Here is a 21,544-nt window from a genome sequence, read left to right on the forward strand (position 1 = left end):
ATCATACCTGAGGTGCTGAATAGATGTGGATATCTGCTCTGCATATCTTCCTCATCCTCCTAAGTCGCCTTCTCAACTGGTTGGCCCCTCCACTGAACCTTTACCGCATAAATCTTGTTGGACCTCAACTGGTGAACCTACCTATCAACAATGGCAATTGGCTCCTTCTCGTAACCCGGGCTCTCACTAACTGAACCGTGCTCCTGCCCAATGTTCTTGATCATGGAATGATACTTCTTCTTTGACATGTTTGAACCTACAACCCCAGCAAGTTTTAATGCAAATAGGAACAGAGGGGTTCGAGATTGAGCTGGAATTATTCAAGAATACACCAATGTACTGAGCAAATGCATTTTAGGAAGTTATATCCTAAGAGGTATGGAGGTTACTACCTGTCACGACCTGATATTCCCACCTTCGGACTGTGATGGTGCCTAACATTTCACTTGCTAGGCAAGCCAACGTTAGAGTAATATTATCCATTTTTAAAACACTTTTTAAATTTATTAATAACAGAGAACAATTGTGGAAGTAACGTCTGAAATATAGTGAATAATCCATAAAAATAACGGTGTCTAAATACCATCCCATAATTGGTATCACAAGTGCACGAGCTTCTAGAATAATATAAATAAAGGTCTGAATAAAATAAAGCTGTCTAGAAATAAACACACAACTAAAGTAAAATAGATGAGGACTTCAGAACTGCGGATGCTATGCGGTTATACCTCAAGTCTCCTCTGAATAGCTGAAATCCGAGCAAGTTTATGGCACGCCGCTGGGACCAACTCCGGAATCTGCACAAGAAGTGCAGAGTGTAGTATCAGTACAACCGACCCCATGTACTGGTAAGTGCTGAGCCCAACCTCGACGAAGTAGTGACGAGGCTAAGGCGGTTCACTTACATTAACCTGTACGCACTATTAATAACAACAACCAATAATAGAAATAAATCTGGTAACTCATTTATAATAATTGAAGCCAACTTAGTAGTAATAATCCATTATTATTTCACCCAATTCTGTTGCACCTTGTAACCCGCTCTCACAATATATTCACATTCAATTCTGTTGCAGCGTATAACCCGCTCTCCCAATATATTCCTTTTAATCAAGTTTGTCATATATTTATTTCAATCAAGTATATATATAGACTTTTAAATAAGTCTGTTATATATTTATTTCAATCAAGTATATATATATAGACTTTTAAATAAGTTTGTTGCGGCGTGCAATCCGATCCCCCGATATTGACTTTTAAATAAGTCTATTGCGGCATGCAATCCGATCCCCCAATATATATATATATATATATATATATATATATATATATATATATATATATATATATATATATATATATATATATATACTTTCATTTCCATTGCAGCGTGCAACCCGTTCCCCCAATATAATTTTAAACAACTCATAGATATAATAAAACTTACTCCAATAAATACCACGTCCAATGAGAAATTATTAAGTATCAAGGCACACAATAATTATAATTTATTTATGAACCAAACAATGACAAATAACAATTTATTATGAAAATCATAGAGAAATTAGATAGTTTAATATTTAATATGCTAAATGTCAAATAACAATTAAAACACATAATTCAAATAGCATGTAACAATTAATGCAGGAATTCAAAAATTAATATTTGACAAAGAATAGGAGAGAAATAATTATTATAATAATTAATTTATGATTTTTCAAGTAAGCAGGCAAACAATTAATTTGACGACGTATAGACACTTGTCACCTCGCCTATACGTCATTCACATGCAATTCACATAACAAATAATTTAAGGGTTCTATTCCCTCAAGTCAAGGCTAACCACGACACTTACCTCGCTTTGCAAATTCCAATCAATTATTCAACCACAACTTTTCCTTTTAAATTTGACTCCGAAAGCTTCAAATCTATTCACAAACAATTCGATATATTCAATACTAATCATACGAATTAATTCCATATAAATTTACAAATTTTTTTGGATAAAAATCTGAAATTTATTTAAATATTTAACAGTGGGACCCACGTCTCAAATCCCGAAAAAACTCAAATCCTAACACCCATTCTGATACGAGTTCAACCATACAAAAATTGTCCAATTCCGATATCAAATGGACCTTCAAATCTAAATTTCTCATTTTTGAAAGATTTTAGAAAATTTTGATTTTTCTTCCATAAATTTATGGATTCGTGATATAAATGAGTATGGAATCATGAAATATAATCAATATAGGATAAGGAACACTTACCCCAATGTTTCCCATAAAAATCGCCCAAATTTTTGCCTTAACCAAGCTCAAAATGACCAAAATGAGTAAAAATGTCGGACTCTTCGATATATACACTGCCCACACATTTCCACACCTGCGGTGCCTGGGCTCGCACATGCGAGCTCGCATCTGCGAGAAAAATCTCGCATCTACGAAATGGGGCTGCCAGGCGAGGCCTTGCACTTGCGGAGGAAAAATGCGCATCTGCGCTGCCTTCGCTTCTGCGATCATTTGGTCCGCTTTTACGAACGCGCGGGTGCGTGCATGTTTCCGCACCTGCGGACTTTTTCCCAGCCATGCCCGGGCACATCTGCGATCGAAGGCTTGCTTCTGCGAGCTCGCACATGCGAGAAACATCCGCAAGTGCGATTACAGCAGAAGGAAAAATACAGATTTTGCTTAAGTCCAGTTCTTGATCCGATTTCACTCCATATCACTTTCGGGGTACTCGGGACCCGGTACGAATATATCAACAAGTCCAATAACATAATACAAACTTACTCGGGGTCTCGTATCACGTCAAACAACACTGAAATTATAATTTACACCCCGATTCAAACTTTGAGTTTTAAACTTTTCAATTTGCAAATCTCGTGCCAAAACATGTTAAATGAATCTGGAATGACTTCAAATTTTACACACAAGTCATAAATGACATAATGGAGCTGTTCAAATTTTTAGAATCAGATTCCGGCTCCGATATCAAAAAGTTAACCCCGTGGTCAAACTTGGAAATCTTTAGCCTTTAAATTGCTACTTCCGTTAAATGGTTATAACTTGAGCTAGGGACCTCCAAATTAAATTTTGGGCATACGCCCAAGTCCCAAGTCACGATACGGAGCTACCGGAACTGTCAAAACACTGATTCAGGTCTGTTTGCTAAAAATGTTGACTAAAGTCAACTCAATTGAGTTTTAAAGCTCTATTTCACATTTTAATCCATTTTCACATAAAAACTTTCCGGACAATTGTACGGACTGCGCACGCAAGTTGAGGAATGATACATGGTGCTTTTCGAGGTCTTCGAACACATAATTACTTATTAAATTTAAAGATGACATTTTGGGTCATCACATTCTCCACCTCTAAAACAAACGTTCATTCTCGAATGGAGTTAGAAAAAGTACCTGAGCTGGAGAAAAGGTGTGGATATTTACTCCGCATGTCTGACTCGGACTCCCAGGTAAATGCCTCTGCCGGATGACCTCTCCATTGCACCCGAACTGAAGGATAACTCTTAGACCTCAATTGTCGGACCTGCCGGGCTAGAATAGCCATCGGCTCCTCCTCGTAAGTCAAATCTTTGTCCAATTGGACTGAGCTGAAATCTAACATATGGGACGGATCACCATAATATTTTTGGAGCATAGACACATGGAACACCGGATGAACCGCTGATAAACTAGGTGGTAATGCAAGCCTGTAGGCTACTTCACCCATCCTTTCAAGAATTTCAAAGGGTCCGATATACCTAGGGCTCAACTTGCCCTTCTTTCCGAACCTCATTACACCTTTCACAGGTGAAACTCGGAGCAATATTCTTTCTCCAACCATGAATGAAATATCATGAACTTTATGGTTGGCATAACTCTTTTGCCTAGACTGAGCTATGCGAAGTCGATCTTGAATAATCTTGACCTTATCCAAGGCATCTTGTACCAAATCGGTACCCAATAACCGAGCCTCTCCAGGTTCAAACCAGCCAACTGGTGAACAATATTGCCTTCCGTATAATGCCTCATATGGAGCCATCTGAATGCTCGACTGGTAGCTATTATTATAAGCAAACTCCGCAAGTGGCAGGAAATGATCCCAAGAACCTCCAAAGTCTATAACACAAGCGCGAAGCATATCTTCCAATATCTGAATAGTGCGCTCTGACTATCCGTCTGTCTGTGAATGAAATGATGTACTCAACTCCACCCGCGTGCCTAACTCATGTTGTACATCCCTCCAAAAATGTGAGGTAAATTGCGTACCTCGATCTGAAATAATAGACACGGGCACACAGTGAAGGCGGACAATCTCACGAATGTAAATTTCAGCTAACCTTTCTGAAGAATAGGTAACTGCCACTGGAATGAAATGTGCTGATTTGGTTAACCTGTCCACAATGACCCAAACTACGTCAAATTTTCTCTGAGTCCGTGGGAGTCCAATAACAAAATCCATAGTGATACGCTCCCATTTCCATTCAGGAATTTCTAACTTCTGAAGCAAACCACCAGGTCTCTGATGCTCGTACTTAACTTGCTGACAATTCAAACATCGAGCTACATATGCAACTATATCCTTTTTCATTCTCCTACACCAATAATGTTGCCGCAAATCTTGATACATTTTAGCGGCACCTGGATGAATAGAATACCTGGAACTGTGTGCCTCTTCAAGAATTAATTCGCGAAGCCCATCCACATTAGGCACACAAATATGACCCTGCATTCGCAAAATCCCATCTTCCCCCACAGCAACCTGTTTGGCATCACCATGCCGCACCGTGTCCTTAAGGACAAGTAAATGAGGATCATCATATTGCCTCTCTCTGATGCACTCATATAAAGAAGACCGAGCGACTGTGCAAGCTAGAACCCGACTGGGTTTTGAAACATCCAACCTCGTGAGCCAAAGTCTGAACATCTACAGCTAATGGCCTCTCACCAACCGGAATATACGCAAGACTGCCCATACTCACAGCCTTTCTACTCAAAGCATCGGCCACCACATTGGCCTTTCCGGGGTGATACAAAATGGTAATATCATAGTCTTTCAACAACTCCAACCATCTTCTCTGTCTCAAATTAAGATCCTTTTATTTAAACAGATACTGAAGGTTGCGATGATCAGTAAATACCTCACACGAGACACCGTAGAGGTAATGCCTCCAAATCTTTAGCTCATGAACAATGGCTGCCAATTCTAAGTCATGAGCAGGATAATTCTTCTCGTGAACTTTCAACTACCGCGACACATATGCAATTACCTTGCCATCTTGCATTAATACTGCACTAAGCCCAATGTGAGATGTGTCACAATACACCGTATACGATCCTGATTCTGTGGGTAATACCAATACTAGCGCCGTAGTCAAAATGGTCTTGAGTTTCTGAAAGCTCAATTCACACTCGTCTGACCATTTGAATGGGACACCTTTCTGGGTCAATCTGGTCAATGGGCTTGCTATAGATGAAAACCCTTCCACGAACCGACAATAATAACCTGCTAAACCCAGGAAACTCTGGATCTATGTAACTGAAGTAGGTCTAGGCCAATTCTGAACAGCCTCAATCTTCTTAGGATCCACCTTTATGCCTTCTACCGATACAACATGCCCCAAAACAGCAACTGAGTCTAACCAAAACTCACATTTTGAAAAGTTGGCATATAACTGATTATTCTTCAAGGTGTGAAGCACGCTTCGAAGATGCTGCTCATGTTCCTCTCGACTGCTGGAGTAAATCCAAGATATCATCAATGAATACAACCACAAAAGAATCCAAATAAGGCTTAAACACCCGATTTATCAAATCTATAAATGTTGCTGGGGCATTGGTCAACCCAAATGACATCACTAGGAATTTGTAATGCCCATACCGAGTTCAAAAAGCTATTTTAGGGACATCAGATGCCCTAATCTTCAACTGATGGTAACCAGACCTCAAATCGATATTTGAAAATACCTTGGCACCCCTGAAGCTGATCAAATAAGTCATCAATTCTTGGCAGCGGATATTTATTTTTGATAGTGGCCTTGTTCAACTGCCGATAATCTATACACATCCGCATAGAGCCATCTTTCTTCTTTAAAAATAATACTAGTGTACCCCAGGGCGAGACACTAGGTCTAATGAATCCCTGATCAAGCAAGTCTTGTAACTGCTCTTTCAATTCTTTCAACTCTGGCGGGGCGATATGGTTTGGTGGAATAGAAATAGGCTGAGTGCCCGGAGCCAAATCAATACAGAAGTCAATATCTCTATCGGGTGGCATCCCAGGCAAATCTGCAGGAAATACTTCTGGAAATTCACGAACAACTGGTACTGAGTCCATAGAAGGAACATCCACACTGGGATCGCAAATATAAGCCAAATAGGCTAGACACCCTTTCTCTACTATATGCCGAGCTTTCATATAAGAAATAACCCTGCTGGCAGAATGGCCAGGAGTTCCTTTCCACTCTAACCGAGGTAACCCCGGCATATCTAGGGTCACTGTCTTGGCATGACAATCCAATATAGCATGATAAGGGGACATCCAATCCATACCCAAGATGACATCAAAATCTACCATATCAAGAAGTAAAAGATTCACACTAGTCTCAAGATTACCAATAGTAACCACACACAAATGATAGACATGATCTACTATAACAGAGTCTCCCATCGGTGTAGATACACAGACAAAAGCACTCAGAGAATCACAAGGCACAACCAAATATGAAGCAAAATATGAGAACACATAGGAATAAGTAGATCCTGGATCAAATAGAATTGAAGCATCTCTATGGCAAACTGGAATAATACCTGTGATCACAGCATCAGATGACTCGGCCTCAGGCCTAGCTGGAAAAGCATAAAATCGGGGTTAGGCCCCACCACTCTGAACTGCGTCCCTGGGACGACCTCTAACTGGCTGGACTCTACCTCTAATGGTCTGACCTCCACCTCTAATGGCCTGACCTCCACCTCTAGCTGCCTGACCCCTACCTCTAGCTGGATGAGCAGGCGGTGAAGCAACCGGTGCCGGTATGATGGCACGAGAATCTTGCCGAGATCTGTTACTCACCAATCTAGGGAAATACCTCCTGATGTGACCAATGTTCCCATACTCATAACACCCATCCTGATGTCGTGGCTGCTGAAGCTGAAGCTGACCCAGATGGGCCGGATAACCGCTGTAGTAACTCTAGAGTGGTGCTGCACTGATATGAGCTGAATGTGCACTAAATGTTGGCTGTCTATAGTAAGGCATAATAGAACCGTGACTTCCTGAAGCACCGGGAGATACATGAAGTGCTAAATGAAACGGTCTGGGAGGGTGACCCCTACAAAAATTACCTCTGCCTCCAGACGAGGCACCACTGAAACCACCAAACTGACGAGGCCTCTTATCAGACCTCTGCCCTCTCTCTTGTGCAAGAACCATCTCGATTCTCCTCACGACATTAGCAGCCGCCTGAAAAGAAATTTCACTTTCGGTCTCCTTGGCCATCTGAAGCCTGATAGGGTGAATGAGTCTCTCAATAAACCTCCTCACTCTCTCTCCCTCAGTAGGTAGTAAAAGGAGAGCATGACGGGCCAAATCCACAAAATGGGACTCATACTGAGTAACAGTCATACTGCCCTGCTGTAGACGCTCAAATTGCTTGCGGAATTCCTCTCTCAATGTGATAGAAAGGAACTTCTCCAGGAATAGCTGAGAGAACTGCTCCCAGGTAAGTGCAGGCGATCCGACTGGTCGGGTCAATGTATAATCTCTCCACCACCTCTTGGCGGAACCCGTCATCTGAAATACAGTAAAATCAACCCCATTGGTCTCAACTATACCCATGTTCCGCAGCACCTCATGGAAGCGTTCAAGATAATCCTGTGGGTCCTCAGAAGGTGTACCACTGAAGTGAACTGGAAAGAGCTTAGTAAACTTATCCAGTCTCAATAAGGCCTCAAAAGACATGGCAGGCCTATCATCGGTCTGTGCTGCAACAACTGGCTGAACTACCCCAACTGGCGGGGCTACTGGAGCCTGATTCTGGGGAGCCATCTGCTCCGTAGCGCGAGTAGTGAGAGTTTGTGCTCCTCCCCCAGCCTATGAGACGGCTGGTGCCACTAGAAATGCACCATTCTAGGCCACGCCCTCCATAAGACTTACCAAATGGACTAGAGCGTCCTAAAGTACTGGAGTGGCTATGAAACCTTCCGGGACCTGAACTGGTCCAACTGGTACATTCTGAACTGGAACCTCATCCTGAAGGTCCACTTGAGGTTCTTCAACAGGTGCAGCTGCTCGAGCTCTGGACTGAGCTCTACCTAGGCCCCTGCTTCGGCCTCTAGCATGACCTCAGCCTCGACCTCTACCCTTGGCTATAGTTACCACCGGGGGTTCTGGTCCCTGTCCATCGGTAGAGGTATTACGTGTTCTCACCATCTGTGAGAGAATAAGAGTAGAATGGTTCAATCATAGATGATAGAATAAAATCGCACGACAGAATAAGAAAGAAGTGATATTGTTCCTAAACTTCATAGCCTCTGAGAGATAAGTACAGACGTCTCCGTACCGATCCTTCAGACTCTACTAAGCTTGCTCGTGACTCGTGAGACCTATGTAACCTAGTTCTCTGATACCAATTGTCACGACCCGAAATTTCCACCTTCAGACCGTGATGGTGCCTAACATTTCACTTGCTAAGCAAGCCAACGTTAGAGTAATATTATCCATTTATAAAATAATTTTTAAATTTATTAATAACAGACAACAATTGCGGAAGTAACGTCTGAAATATAGTGAATAATCCATAAAAATAACGGTGTCTAAATACTATCCCAGAATTGGTGTCACAAGTGCACGAGCTTCTAGAATAATACAAATAAAGGTCTGAATAAATTAAGCTATCTGGAAATAAAGACACAACTAAAGTAAAATAGACGGGGACTTCAGAACTGCAGAGGCCATGCAGTTATACCTCAAGTCTCCTCCGAATAGCTGAAATCCGAGCAAGTCTATGGCACGCCGCTAGGACCAACTCCGAAATCTGCACAAGAAGTGCAGAGTGTAGTATCAGTACAACCGACCCCATGTACTGGTAAGTGCTGAGCCTAACCTCGACGAAGTAGTGACGAGGCTAAGACGGTTCATTTATATTAACTTGTACGCAATGTTAATAACAACAACAAATAATAGAAATAAATCAGGTAACTCATTTATAATAATTGAAGCCAACTCAGCAGTCATAATCCATTATTATTTTACCCAATTCTGTTGCAGCGTGTAACCCGCTCTCCCAATATATTCCTTTTAATCAAGTCTGTCATATATTTATTTCAATCAAGTGTATATATAGACTTTTAAATAAGTCTGTTATATATTTATTTCAATCAAGTATATATATAGACTTTTAAATAAGTCTGTTGCGTCGTGCAATCCGATCCCCCAATATTGACTTTTAAATAAGTCTATTGCGGCGTGCAATCTGATCCCCCAATATATATATATATACACTTTTATTTCTGTTGCGGCGTGCAACCCGTTCCCCCAATATAATTTTAAACAACTCATAAATATAATAAAACTTACTCCAATAAATACCACGTCCAATGAGAAATTATTAAGCATCAAGGCACACAATAATTATAATTTATTTATGAACCAAACAATGACAAATAATAATTTATTATGAAAACCATAGAGAAATTAGGTAATTTAATATTTAATATGTGAAATATCAAATAACAATTAAACCACATAATTCAAATAGCATGTAACAATTAATGCAGGAATTCAAGAATTAATATTTGATAAAGAATAGGATATAAACAATTATTATAATAATTAATTTATGATTTAAAACAATTTGTGATTTTTCAAGTAAGCATGCAAACAATTAATTTGACGACGTATAGACAGTCGTCACCTCGCCTATACGTCGTTCACATGCAATTCACATAACAAATAATTTAAGGGTTCTATTCCCTCAAGTTAAGGTTAACCACGACACTTATCTCGCTTTGCAAATTCCAATTAATTATTCAACCACAACTTTTCCTTTTAAATTTGACTCTGAAATCCTCAAATCTATTCACAAATAATTCGATATATTCAATACTAATCATAGGAATTAATTCTATATGAATTTATAAATTTTCCGGATAAAAATTCGAAATTTATTTAAATATTCAACAGTGGAACCCACGTCTCAAATCCCGGAAAAACATACGAAATCCGAACACTCGTTCCGATACGAGTTCAACCATACAAAAATTGTCCAATTCCGATATCAAATGGACCTTCAAATCTAAATTTCTCGTTTTTGGAAGATTTTAGAAAAATCTGATTTTTCTTCCATAAATTCACGGATTCATGATATAAACGAGTATGGAATCATGAAATATAATCAATATAGGATAAGGAACACTTACCCCAATATTTTCCGTGAAAATCGCCCAAAATTTTACCTTAACCGAGCTTAAAATGACCAAAATGAGTAAAAATATCGGACTCTTCGATATATACACTGCCCAGGCATTTTCGAACCTGCGCTGCCTTCACTTCTGCGATCATTTGGTCCGCTTCTGCAGACGTGCGGGTGCGTGCAGGTTTCCGCACCTGTGGACTTTTGCCCAGCCACGCTCGGGCGCATCTGCGATCGAAGGCTCGCTTCTGCGAGCTCGTACCTGCGAGAAAAATCACAGGTGCGATTACAGTAGAAGGAAAAATACAGATTTTACTTAAATCGAGTTCTTGATCAGATTTCAATCCGTATCACTCTCGGGGTACTCGGGACCCCGTACGAATATACCAACAAGTCCAATAATATAATACGAACTTACTCGGGGTCTCGTATCACGTCAAACAACGCTGAAATTACAATTCACACCCCGATTCAAGCTTTGAATTTTAAACTTTTCAATTTGCGAATCTCATGCCAAAACATATTAAATGAATCCGTAATGACTTCAAATTTGGCACACAAGTCATAAATGACATAACGGAGCTGTTCAAATTTTCAGAATCGAATTCTGGCTCCGATATCAAAATGTCAACCCCGTGGTGAAACTTGGAAATCTTTAGCCTTTAAATTGATACTTCCGTTAAATGGTCATAACTTGAGTTAGGAACCTCCAAATTAAATTTCGGGCATACGCCCAAGTCCCAAGTCACGATACGGAGCTACCGGTACTGTCAAAATACTGATCCGGGTCCGTTTGCTAAAAATATTGACTAAAGTCAACTCAATTGAGTTTTAAAGCTCTATTTCACATTTTAATCCATTTTTCACATAAAAACTTTCCGGATAATTGTACGGACTGCGCACGCAAGTCGAGGAATGATACATTTTGCTTTTCAAGGTCTTAGAATACAGAATTACTTATTAAATTTAAAGATGACATTTTGGGTCATCACACTACCAATAGCACTGGCATAGTTAATCATGGTGATGACATCATTGATTCAACTAAATGAGACCTAGAGTTAACTAGTACATATTGATAATGTTGGAATCATGTACATGATCCTAAGATGTAATAGAAGCGAGTTGCGTAGGTATGTGATATATGAGAGGCATGACCGGGAGGATAAAGACGTTAGTATCAGTTATTCTTGGAAGGAGATGAGTTATGAAAGGGATAATAGCAATTATTTTTTGGCATATGTACCTTGTTCGGCAATGGTAATGTATTTCATGTTCATCAACTTTCATTGTACCGTTTCTGCGACGTTTAATTCTCTCATTTTTCTAATTCTCTCATTTTTTCTGCAAACTCTCATAAGTCGTAACGCAGCTTATGATCATTTTTTCTTCTCATCCATCGCGCGACCAATTCCTCAAACACATTTTCTGTTTGTAGTAAGATTCCTGAAAATACTTTTGCATCTAAATTTTGAGATTGTCCTACAATGTCTATACATAGTTATGGAAAAACAATTTTTTATATATTTTTTATTTCATATAAAACCTTAAAACACTGTACATTTATTTTCATGTAATTTGCTAGATCAGTAATGTGTTGAAGCGGTAAGGAAGAAGATAGCCTTATGCATCAGGAAGGGACTTGACTTGTTAGCAGTAATTACTGCCTGATTTTACGGATTAATAAATGTTATTGTGAATTAATTAGATGAGTTTCGAAAAATATTTATTGTGTAATTTGCAATTTGTGCCCCTAACTTATGCGTGCTTTCATGATTTACACCTTAATCAGATCCGATATAATAAAAACTTCTATTTTCCCTCTATTATTTTTCCACTCTTTTATTTTTAGCTGATTGCATCTCGAGCTTAGCTTTTGACCCTACATTCGGCTCTCGAACTCTTCTTCTTGAGCTCGTGAATAATCTATCCCATTATTAATGCATTTAATTATTATTATTATTATTATTATTATTATTATTATTATTATTATTATTATTATTATTATTATTATTATTATATATTATTATTATTATTATTATCATCATCTTCATTATTATTATTATTTTCATAAATTTCATTTCTTGTTAACATCTTTAAAGTCATTAAAAATTTCATTCAAATGAATAGTAGATAAAAAATTTAAAATTATTAAAAAGTCGTGAAATGATTTTTATATACTTATCGTAGAATATCTTTTATTAGTGTCTGTAAAGTGCATAGGAATTAGGAAAAGAGGCAAGAAATAGTTGTTTGAACTTTATTCCTTGACGAAGATGGCAAGTAATGAAGAGAGAAGAGAGTATTATTTGAATTATTTAGAACCCCGTGAAATGTACGGATAATTTTTAAAAAATATTAATATTATAAAATTATGATGTGATATATTATATTGTTTAAATAAATTTTAGTTATTTTTTATTTTTTTAATGCAGTGTACAAAAATATAACAAAATTTATATAAAATTAAAGGATACATATCATATGTAAACAAATAAATTGCTTGTTCCTTATTTTATTCTTTATTAAGTTATCAAGTATATATTGAGTTTGTTGTTGTTCTTGTTATTGTTGTTGTTCTTGTTGTTGTTGTTGTATTAAGTTATCAAATACTTAATACTATTCATTTACTATTGTGATTTTTTATTAACTTATCAATTAGCTTAATATTTTATCACTACTTTTTGTTTAATATAACATAAATATATATTTTCTTACTCTGAAAATATTTATTTTTAAACTTATGTTATACTGTTCAAAAAAATTCTATTTTTTAAATTTATCAAAAACGTTTTGAGTGTTAATTTAAAGTATAAATATCCTAATATTATCTTTATCCCTTTTTTGTACATTCTTTTCTACTGTAATATTTAATTAGTTTTTTCTCTTTATATTTTACTTAAAATTTAAATAATATAATATTTATTTTACTAAATTATAATTTTGAATTCATCAAAAGTATATAAAGATAAGCCTTTTATTATTTTTGTAAATGATCTATCAATATTTTATAATTATAAAATTGGGGTCGTGACAATATCCTTATCTTATGTATAGATACGATAAATTATCTTTATATTTTTTAACATGAAATTATGAGTTCTATTTGTTAACTAAAATTTTCTATATGAGAAATTTAATTAATACATATATTTTTAAGCTACCGCTTGGAATTCTTTTTTTTTTTTTTAATATTCTTTCCTTATTATGATTTTAATTATGTGTATATGTACTACTTTTATTATCATAATTCTAATTATAAGTCTTATATTTTTACTTATATTATGTCAAGTACTTAGTACTATATGTTCATATCTTACCTTAAAGTTAAATTGTTTCAATACAAATCTCTACTATCAATACGTAAAGTTCTTATAGTAATAATTCAAATATAGCCCATTTCTTAATAGCATATCTCTAGAATTCCACCTTCTTTCTTTTCTTCTTTGAGAATGGCAGAATGCAAAAATTATACTACTAATTATATTTATACTTTTAATTCCCTGAAAGTTATACTTTGTTCCTCTTTATGTTCCTTGCATATTTTTTTATATTATAAATTACTTAGTATTATTAAATTTTCATATGAGTATTTAGTAAGTTACTAGTTTAATATAATATAATGAATATAGTTTTTGTATTACTTCTCATGTAATATAGCTTTATTATACGCTCATTGCATTTATTTTACCCTTGTAGTTTTTAATTTTTTAATTTTGCTGCGTATTTTATTTATTTATTTATTTTGATTTTTAAAATTAATTGTTTTTTTGTTATGACACTTGTCAGCCTATCCTTGTTATTCTTTTTAGATTAGGATTTTTCTGGATATGACACTTGTCATCCTTTCATTATTTTGCCTCTCCTATTATATGTAGATAGATTAGTTAGTATTATTAAATTGTCATATGAATTTTTAGTAACTTACCAATTTAATATATTATAATGAATATAGTTTTGTATTACTTCTCATGTAATATAGCTTTTTTATATGCTCATTGTATGTCACGATCTGAAATTTTCCACCGACGGGACCGTAATGACGCCTAATATTTCACTTGCTAGACAAGCCAACGTTAGAGAATCATTAACCAATTTTTTATTTTCATTCAGTAAAAAAAATAATTAACTAAGATGGAATATAATAAGTGCGGAATATCATAAAATTTTATTAACCACTACCACCCGGATCTGGTGTCACCATTCATGAGCATTCTAGAATTTACGACAAGTAATAGTCTGAAAGAAATACAACTGTCTGAATGAAAGAAAACAGTAGGACATAAAAGATAGATGGGGACTTCAAGGTCTGTGAACGCCGACAGATCTACCTTGAGTCTCCGGACAGCAGACCAGTAGCAAATCTCGATCGATCAACCTGAGCCGGTATCAAAATCTACACAGAAAGTGCAGAGTGCAGCATCAGTACAACCGACCCCATGTACTGGTAAGTGCGAGCCTAACCTCGGCGAAGTAGTGACGAGGCTAGGACAAGACACCCACATATAACCTGAACAATATAATCATGTTAGTGGCAACAAAAGTAAATAAAGAAATAATGCAGAAATAATAGGAAGGGGACATACAGTGGAGAATACAACATAAAGAGTGAGAATAATGAAAAGACAGAATTAAACAGAAAATCCTTAAACGAATTGAGCAATTAAAATAGCAAAGAAAAATTGCACGGCATCACCCTTCGTGCTTTTACTCTCAACTTCACCAAGTAACAAATAAGACTGCACGGTATCACCCTTCATGCTTTTACTCTCTTTCTCACAATATAAATAATTCATGCACGGCATCACCTTTCGTGCTTTACACTCTTCCTCACAATATAATTAAATTATGCACGGCATCACCCTTCGTGCTTTACACTCTTCCTCACAATTTACAGAATCAATAACAACGGATAAAGAAAAGTATCACAAGAAATCAATATTTCATAAATGATTACTTTTACAATTTAACATCTCAACCTCGAATCAATATTCATAATTTTATCGACCTTGTGGAACCGGATACAATCCTTCCAACATTTCAACAACAACAATAAGCATGGATAGCCAGATTTAAGACTACAAATTTTCAAGAAATAAAATTTCACTCGCATGCTATGACTCGACCACAATGTATAGATGCTCGTCACCTCAACTATACGTCATATTCAACAACAAAACACGTAGCAAATATTCACACAATACCTATTCCCTCAAGCCAAAGTTAGACATAACACTTATCTCTCTCTGAAGGCTACTTAATTCTTAATCACAGCTATTCCTTTGGAATTCACCTCTAAACCACTCGTATCTATTAAAAAATGACTCATTAATATCAAATATTGCTAAAGAAATCAATTATATTTCATAAATTAAATTTTCAAAATTTTTCTCCAAAAAGTCCAACAAATCGACCATGGGCCCGCTTGGTCAAAACTCGAGGTTCGGACCAAAATCATTTTACCCATTCACCCCCGAGCCCGAATATATAATTGGTTGTGGAATCCGACCTCAAATCGAGGTTTAAATTCCCAAATTTCCGAAATCCCTAGTTTCTACCCTAACCCCTAATTCTACCATGAAAACTCTAGATTTTTTGGTTAAAAATTCAAGAAATGTAATGGGTAATTGAAAGAAAATGGTTTAGAATCACTTACCAACACTTTGGGGAAGAAAATGACTCTTGAAAATCGCCTCTACCCGTTTGGTTCTTGAAAATATTGAAGAAATGGCTCAAACCCGTGTTTGGAGTCTGTTTTAAGCCACTAGACAGGCCTTCATCGCGTTCGCGAGAGGCCTGTCGCGATCGCGATGCACAACGGCCCAAGGCATTCGCGTTCGCGAGTCTTCCTACGCGTTCGCGTAAGGCAACTCCCCCTTAGCCTTCGCGTTCGCGACCCAGTGGACGCGTTCGCGTAGAAGAACATGACCAACCCTCCCCCAGGTCCCCAAGTGCTTCGCGCTCACGATGGTCAGGTCGCGTTCGCGAAGGGTAAACCCCCCATCACTTCGCGTTCGCGACCAGGCCTTCGCGTTCGCGAAGAAGAAGTCTCAGCCTCACCAGTTTACTCTTCGCGTCCGCGAGAGTACCTTCGCGAACGCGAAGAAGGACATGCCAGAACATAGACTCTGCAGAAAAACTAGATTTCCAAAGTCTAAAACATCTCGTGGCCTATCCGAAACTCACCCGAGCCCTCGGGGCTCCAAACCAAACATGCACACAAGTCTAAAAACATCATACGAATTTGCTCACGCAATCAAATCGCCAAAATAACACTTAGAACTCTAAATTTAGCACCAATTCAAATGAAATTCTCAAGAATACTTTAAAATCCATAACTTCTCAACTGGACGTCTGAATCACGTCACATCAACACCGTTCCTCACCAAATTTCACAGACATATCTTAAATATCGTAATGAACCTGTACCGGGCTCCGGGACCAAAATACGGACCCGATACTAACAATGCCAAATATCAATCAATTCTTAAAAAAAATAATTTACAAACTTTTAATTTTCATAAAAAATTCATAACTCAAGTTAGGGACCTCCAAATTCGATTTCGGGCATACGCCCAGGTCCCATAATTCGATACGGACCCACCGGTACCGTCAAAGAACGGATCCGGGCCCGTTTACCAAAAGTGTTGATTGAAGTCAACTAAAATTAACTTTTAAGGCAAAAAATCTTATTTTCATTAGTTTTCAACATAAAAGCTCTCCTGAAACCTGTCCAGACTGCGCACGCAAATCGAGGAGGATAAAAATGAGATTTTTAAGGCTTAAGAGCGCTGATTCGAGTTCTAAAATATAAGATGGGTCATCACATTGTATTTATTTTACCCTTGCAAATTTTTATTTATTAATTTTGCTGCGTATTTTATTTATTTATTTATTTTTCTTTTTAAAATTATAATTTTTTTTTGTGATGACACTTGTCAGTCTATCCTTATTTTTCTTTTTAGATTAGGATTTTTCTGGTGATGACACTTGTCATCCTATCATTGTTTTGCCTCTCCTATTATATATAGATAGATATGGAGGAGTTTAATATTTAAATTAAAGAGCAGAGATATATACATGATTAATTTCACCAAATTGAAATGAAATTCTAAAACAAAAAAATCGGTCAATGGAATGCATATTTTACACTCATATTGTCAAGAATTACACAAATTCCAGGAGCCGATTTGAAATAATACAATATACATTACTTCCCTCGTTTCAATTTATGTGACATATTTTTCTTATCAGTCCTTTTCAAAAAGAATGATATATTTTTATACTTGAAAATAATTTAACTTTAAACTTTTTAATTTATTTATTTTACCTTTAGTGATAAACTTTTATAGTAACATAAATATAATGGATTCGCAAAATTTTTATCTTTTAAATTTTTAAGGTCAAAATTTTCAAAAATAAAATTCTTCTTAAATTTCGTGTCAAATCAAATTACATCAAATAAATTAAAAATGAAAGATATATATTCTTAACCAGTCACGTGAAGCCAACCAAAAATTAAGAGTACAATAAAATGAGAGTACCACCTCCATTAGCATTTCTTAAATTGGAAGAAGTTGCTCGGAAACCTCAATAACATCTACAACGATACGCTAGTAAGTTGAAATCTTAAACAACAGCCATGTCATAGGGATCTGTCATGGTTGACTTTGACTTAATAATTTTACCTAAAGGAGAAATTAAGGAAAAAGAAAAGAACGTATTAGGTTCTGATCAGTAATCCCAAGTGATTTGATTTAACGATTAAGAATAATTGTCAAAGTTACCATATGCATAAAAGAGAACTAAGACACTGATATTATATAATTATTTTATTATGGTTAATGTAAGATCTATAATAACATATACAATTGTTTATACATTAAAAAAATAAGAGACAAATCTTTTGGTAATATGTTGCTAATTAATCTATTTATTGCTAAATAACTCGTCACTAAATAAGACTTCTGATAATTAGTCCTTAAATGTGATTAGCAATGGATTTTTGCTATTAGCAGTAAAATTTGTCCGCCATTAATTTTTGTCTTTAATGATAATCAACTTAATTTAGTAGCCTAAAAGTAATAAAATAAATTACTTGTTATAGGAGTAACATGTTAGTAATACATATGAATTATGATAGTGCATGTAAAAAAAAAATTTAAACTTAGTCAGCATATGTAAGTTAAATTCAAAAAGAATATGCACTATGAACTTCATCGTAAATTACTTAGATAGATAAAGAAAACCTGAATCGTAACTTAACTTTATCGCTAGGTTTTTAAATAGAAAGTCAATACAAGGAGTTGAATATAAAGAGGCAATTGTCCTCTTCGTTTATCAATTCAAAGGAGGATAGAATATGAAAGTATACGTTATAGTCTTCATAGTCTTCGCTTCTATGGCTTTCACGGCTTGTAATTTATACTGCTGCTTATGCGCCGGCCGAGGTAGGATTAAGAAGCCAAAAGGATCTGACGTAAAAATAGGTACAAAGAAGAAGAGCGCCACTAGCTATTACGGCGGCACAAAAGACGGGAATATGGTTGTTTTGGCCGGGGCTGGTGCTGCAGTAGCCGGCACTGCGGCTGCTGCAGCTGTGGCAAGTAGCAGGACTGAAGATAAACGGAAGGGTAATAGCAATATTAGTGGTGGTTGTGGAGCGGCAGTTGGAGGTGGTGGTACGGATAATTCTGGTGCGAACCACGGTTGTTGTTGTGGTGGCGGTGGTGTCAACGGCGGTGGTTGCGGCGGCGGTTGTGGTGGATGTGGAGGTTAGTGTTGATTTGGACACTAGCCACCCATCTAGTTAGCATGGCTTTTAATTTTCCTCTTCTTGTTGTTTTCTTTCCTTTTTCGTTTCTTCTTATCCTTTTTGTTGTTTTAAATTTTTTTATTTGTATGTTGTTTCGAATTGGGAATGGACTTCCAAAAGGTGTGTAAATGAAATTATGAATGATTGCATGTATGATAGAATGAGTCCATAGCGATGGGGAGAAAGTTCAAATTTAGTCCTCAACTTTGTGAAATTAATATATTCATGTCCTCGCTTAAAAATCACTACTAAAAATTCGGTCAAAATGGACGGCGACCGACCAAAGTCTAGAAATTCGGCCAAAATCGATCGTAACCGACTGAACGACTTCGGTCGGTCAAATAATAGACCTAAAAATCGATCGAAGTCAGTCAATTTTTTAAAATATTTTATTTTAAATTTTTTTTTTACAAAACCAATCAGCTTCGGTCGAATATTTTGCCATCCCGCGAAATTTATTTTTTAAGAAATCGATCAATTTTAATCAGTTTTTCATGTAAAATAAATTAATATTAATATTAAAAAAATGACGGAAGTCGGTCGGTAATTTCGGTCGGTCATTTAAAAAAATTAACCTATTTCGATTGGTAATTTTATATTTTTAATAAACCGACCAAAATCTGTCAGTTATTTTTACGCAAAAATATAATTAAAGAGTACAAATAAAATAAAATAAAGTCTTAAACCAAAATGTACTTATGGTTTAGTGGTAGAATAGTATCCTGCTATAGTACAGGCCCTGGTTTGATTCCAGACGGTGCTTTTTTTAATTACATAATTAAAAATACCGACTGAATTCGGTCGAAAAATACCGACCAACTTCGGTCGTTTTTCTCGGCAGATTTTTTCTTTTTTGATCGTTTGTGAAATTTAATTGACCGACCAAAATCGGTCGGTAATTGCGACCGACTACGATTGCTATTTATTACCGACCAGTCTTATTTCGACGAATTAAAGTCGGTCAAAAATCGATCGATTTTTTCAGTTTTCCGACCGATTTTAGTTGATATTCCTGGACGGTTTTCTAATATTTTCTAGTAGTGAATTTGCTTTAGAAAGGATCATGATGTTACCTAAAAGTATCATTTATGCTATTTATTACTAACAGAGCTCTACCTGCCAAATTTTATTTATGTTGATTAGTTTAAATTTCCACGTAAGTGTGACGCGTGAAAAACATATAGGAAAAAAGTCAATTTTGCCCGTGAACTTTGCTAATTAGTAATCCACGCCCCCTTAGTTTATTTTTTTTATCTTTAACTAAGAACGAAACTGTAACGACCCGACCGATTGTTTTGCTTTCTAGATCCCTGTTCCCCTAAATAAGACTCCCTGCATGTGCTTTTACTATTTTATGACTTGCGGAGATGGTTAGTTCGGGTTTGGAAGGGTTCGGGTTGAAATCTGAACACTTAGTTCCTTAATATTGGCTTAAAAGGGTTAAGTTTGACATGGGTCAATATTTTATAGTAAACGACCTCATAACCGGGATTTGACGGTCCCAATAAGTTTGTATGATGATTTTAAACTTGGGCGTATATTTGGATCGGGTTTCAGATGACCCGGGAGCATTTCAGCGCTTAATATTGGAAGTTAGCGCATTGAAGGCTTTCAAGTTCTTTAAATTTGGTTTGAGATAGGATTTGGTATTATCGAGGTCCGATTGGGATTCTGAGCCTTGGAATAGTTTCGTATGGTGATTTGTCACTTGCACACAAAATTTAGTGTCATTCCGAGTAGTTTAAGTATGATTCGGCGCGTTCGGAGCAAGTTGGAAGAACTTGAAGTTCATAAGTTGATTCGATTTGGTTTTGGAGTGTGATTATTAGTTTTGATGTGGTTTTACGCATTCCGAGGGTTAGAGCGAGTCCGTTTTATGTTTACGAACTTGTTGGAGAAGAGCTGGAGGTGGATGGCATCTGGTGCGTTCGCACCTGCAGTGGGAATGGCCACAGGAGCGGCATCGCAGGTGCGGCATCTCGTTCGCAGAAGCAGAATGGAGGAGAGTTAGCGAGGTCCACAGAAGCGAAGGATTTCTGCAGAAGCGAACTCGCTTCTACGATGAAGGGGTCCGCATATGCGGAGAGAGGCAGCCTGCCCATGGTCGCAGGTGCGCGAGGTGAGCCGCAGAAGCGGGCTCGCAGATGCGAGACTTGGCCGCAGGTGCGGCTGGTCGTGGCTCGTACGTGTTCCACATATGCGGACAATCAACCGCAGGAGCGGTCCCGCAGAAGCGGAGATTCTTCCGCAGGTGCAAAAATCGCTAGGAGGTAGTGAAGTGCATTTATATCGGGACTTAGGCTATTTTGGCTCATT

At 36.8% G+C, this 21,544-nt stretch overlaps 1 protein-coding gene and 1 pseudogene across 1 annotated transcript; one reads left to right on the forward strand and one right to left on the reverse strand.

Annotated features, from left to right (window-relative positions):
* Positions 1-3,389: 3,389 nt before the first annotated feature.
* Positions 3,390-11,703, reverse strand: LOC142175311 (uncharacterized; annotated as a pseudogene).
* A 6,970-nt stretch (positions 11,704-18,673) lies between these two features.
* On the forward strand, positions 18,674-19,381 carry LOC107778938 (uncharacterized). Its single transcript, XM_016599264.2, has one exon. The coding sequence runs from the start codon at positions 18,776-18,778 to the stop codon at positions 19,190-19,192; it is 417 nt and encodes a 138-aa protein (XP_016454750.1). The 5' UTR covers positions 18,674-18,775; the 3' UTR covers positions 19,193-19,381.
* The last annotated feature ends 2,163 nt before the right edge of the window (positions 19,382-21,544 follow it).

Source organism: Nicotiana tabacum, chromosome 21 (assembly GCF_000715075.1).
Source record: "Nicotiana tabacum cultivar K326 chromosome 21, ASM71507v2, whole genome shotgun sequence".
Taxonomy (NCBI): domain Eukaryota; kingdom Viridiplantae; phylum Streptophyta; class Magnoliopsida; order Solanales; family Solanaceae; genus Nicotiana; species Nicotiana tabacum.

Bases quoted from the DNA above. Each gene is read 5' to 3' on its own strand.
- LOC107778938 (XM_016599264.2), top strand. From the start codon at position 18,776: ATGAAAGTATACGTTATAGTCTTCATAGTCTTCGCTTCTATGGCTTTC.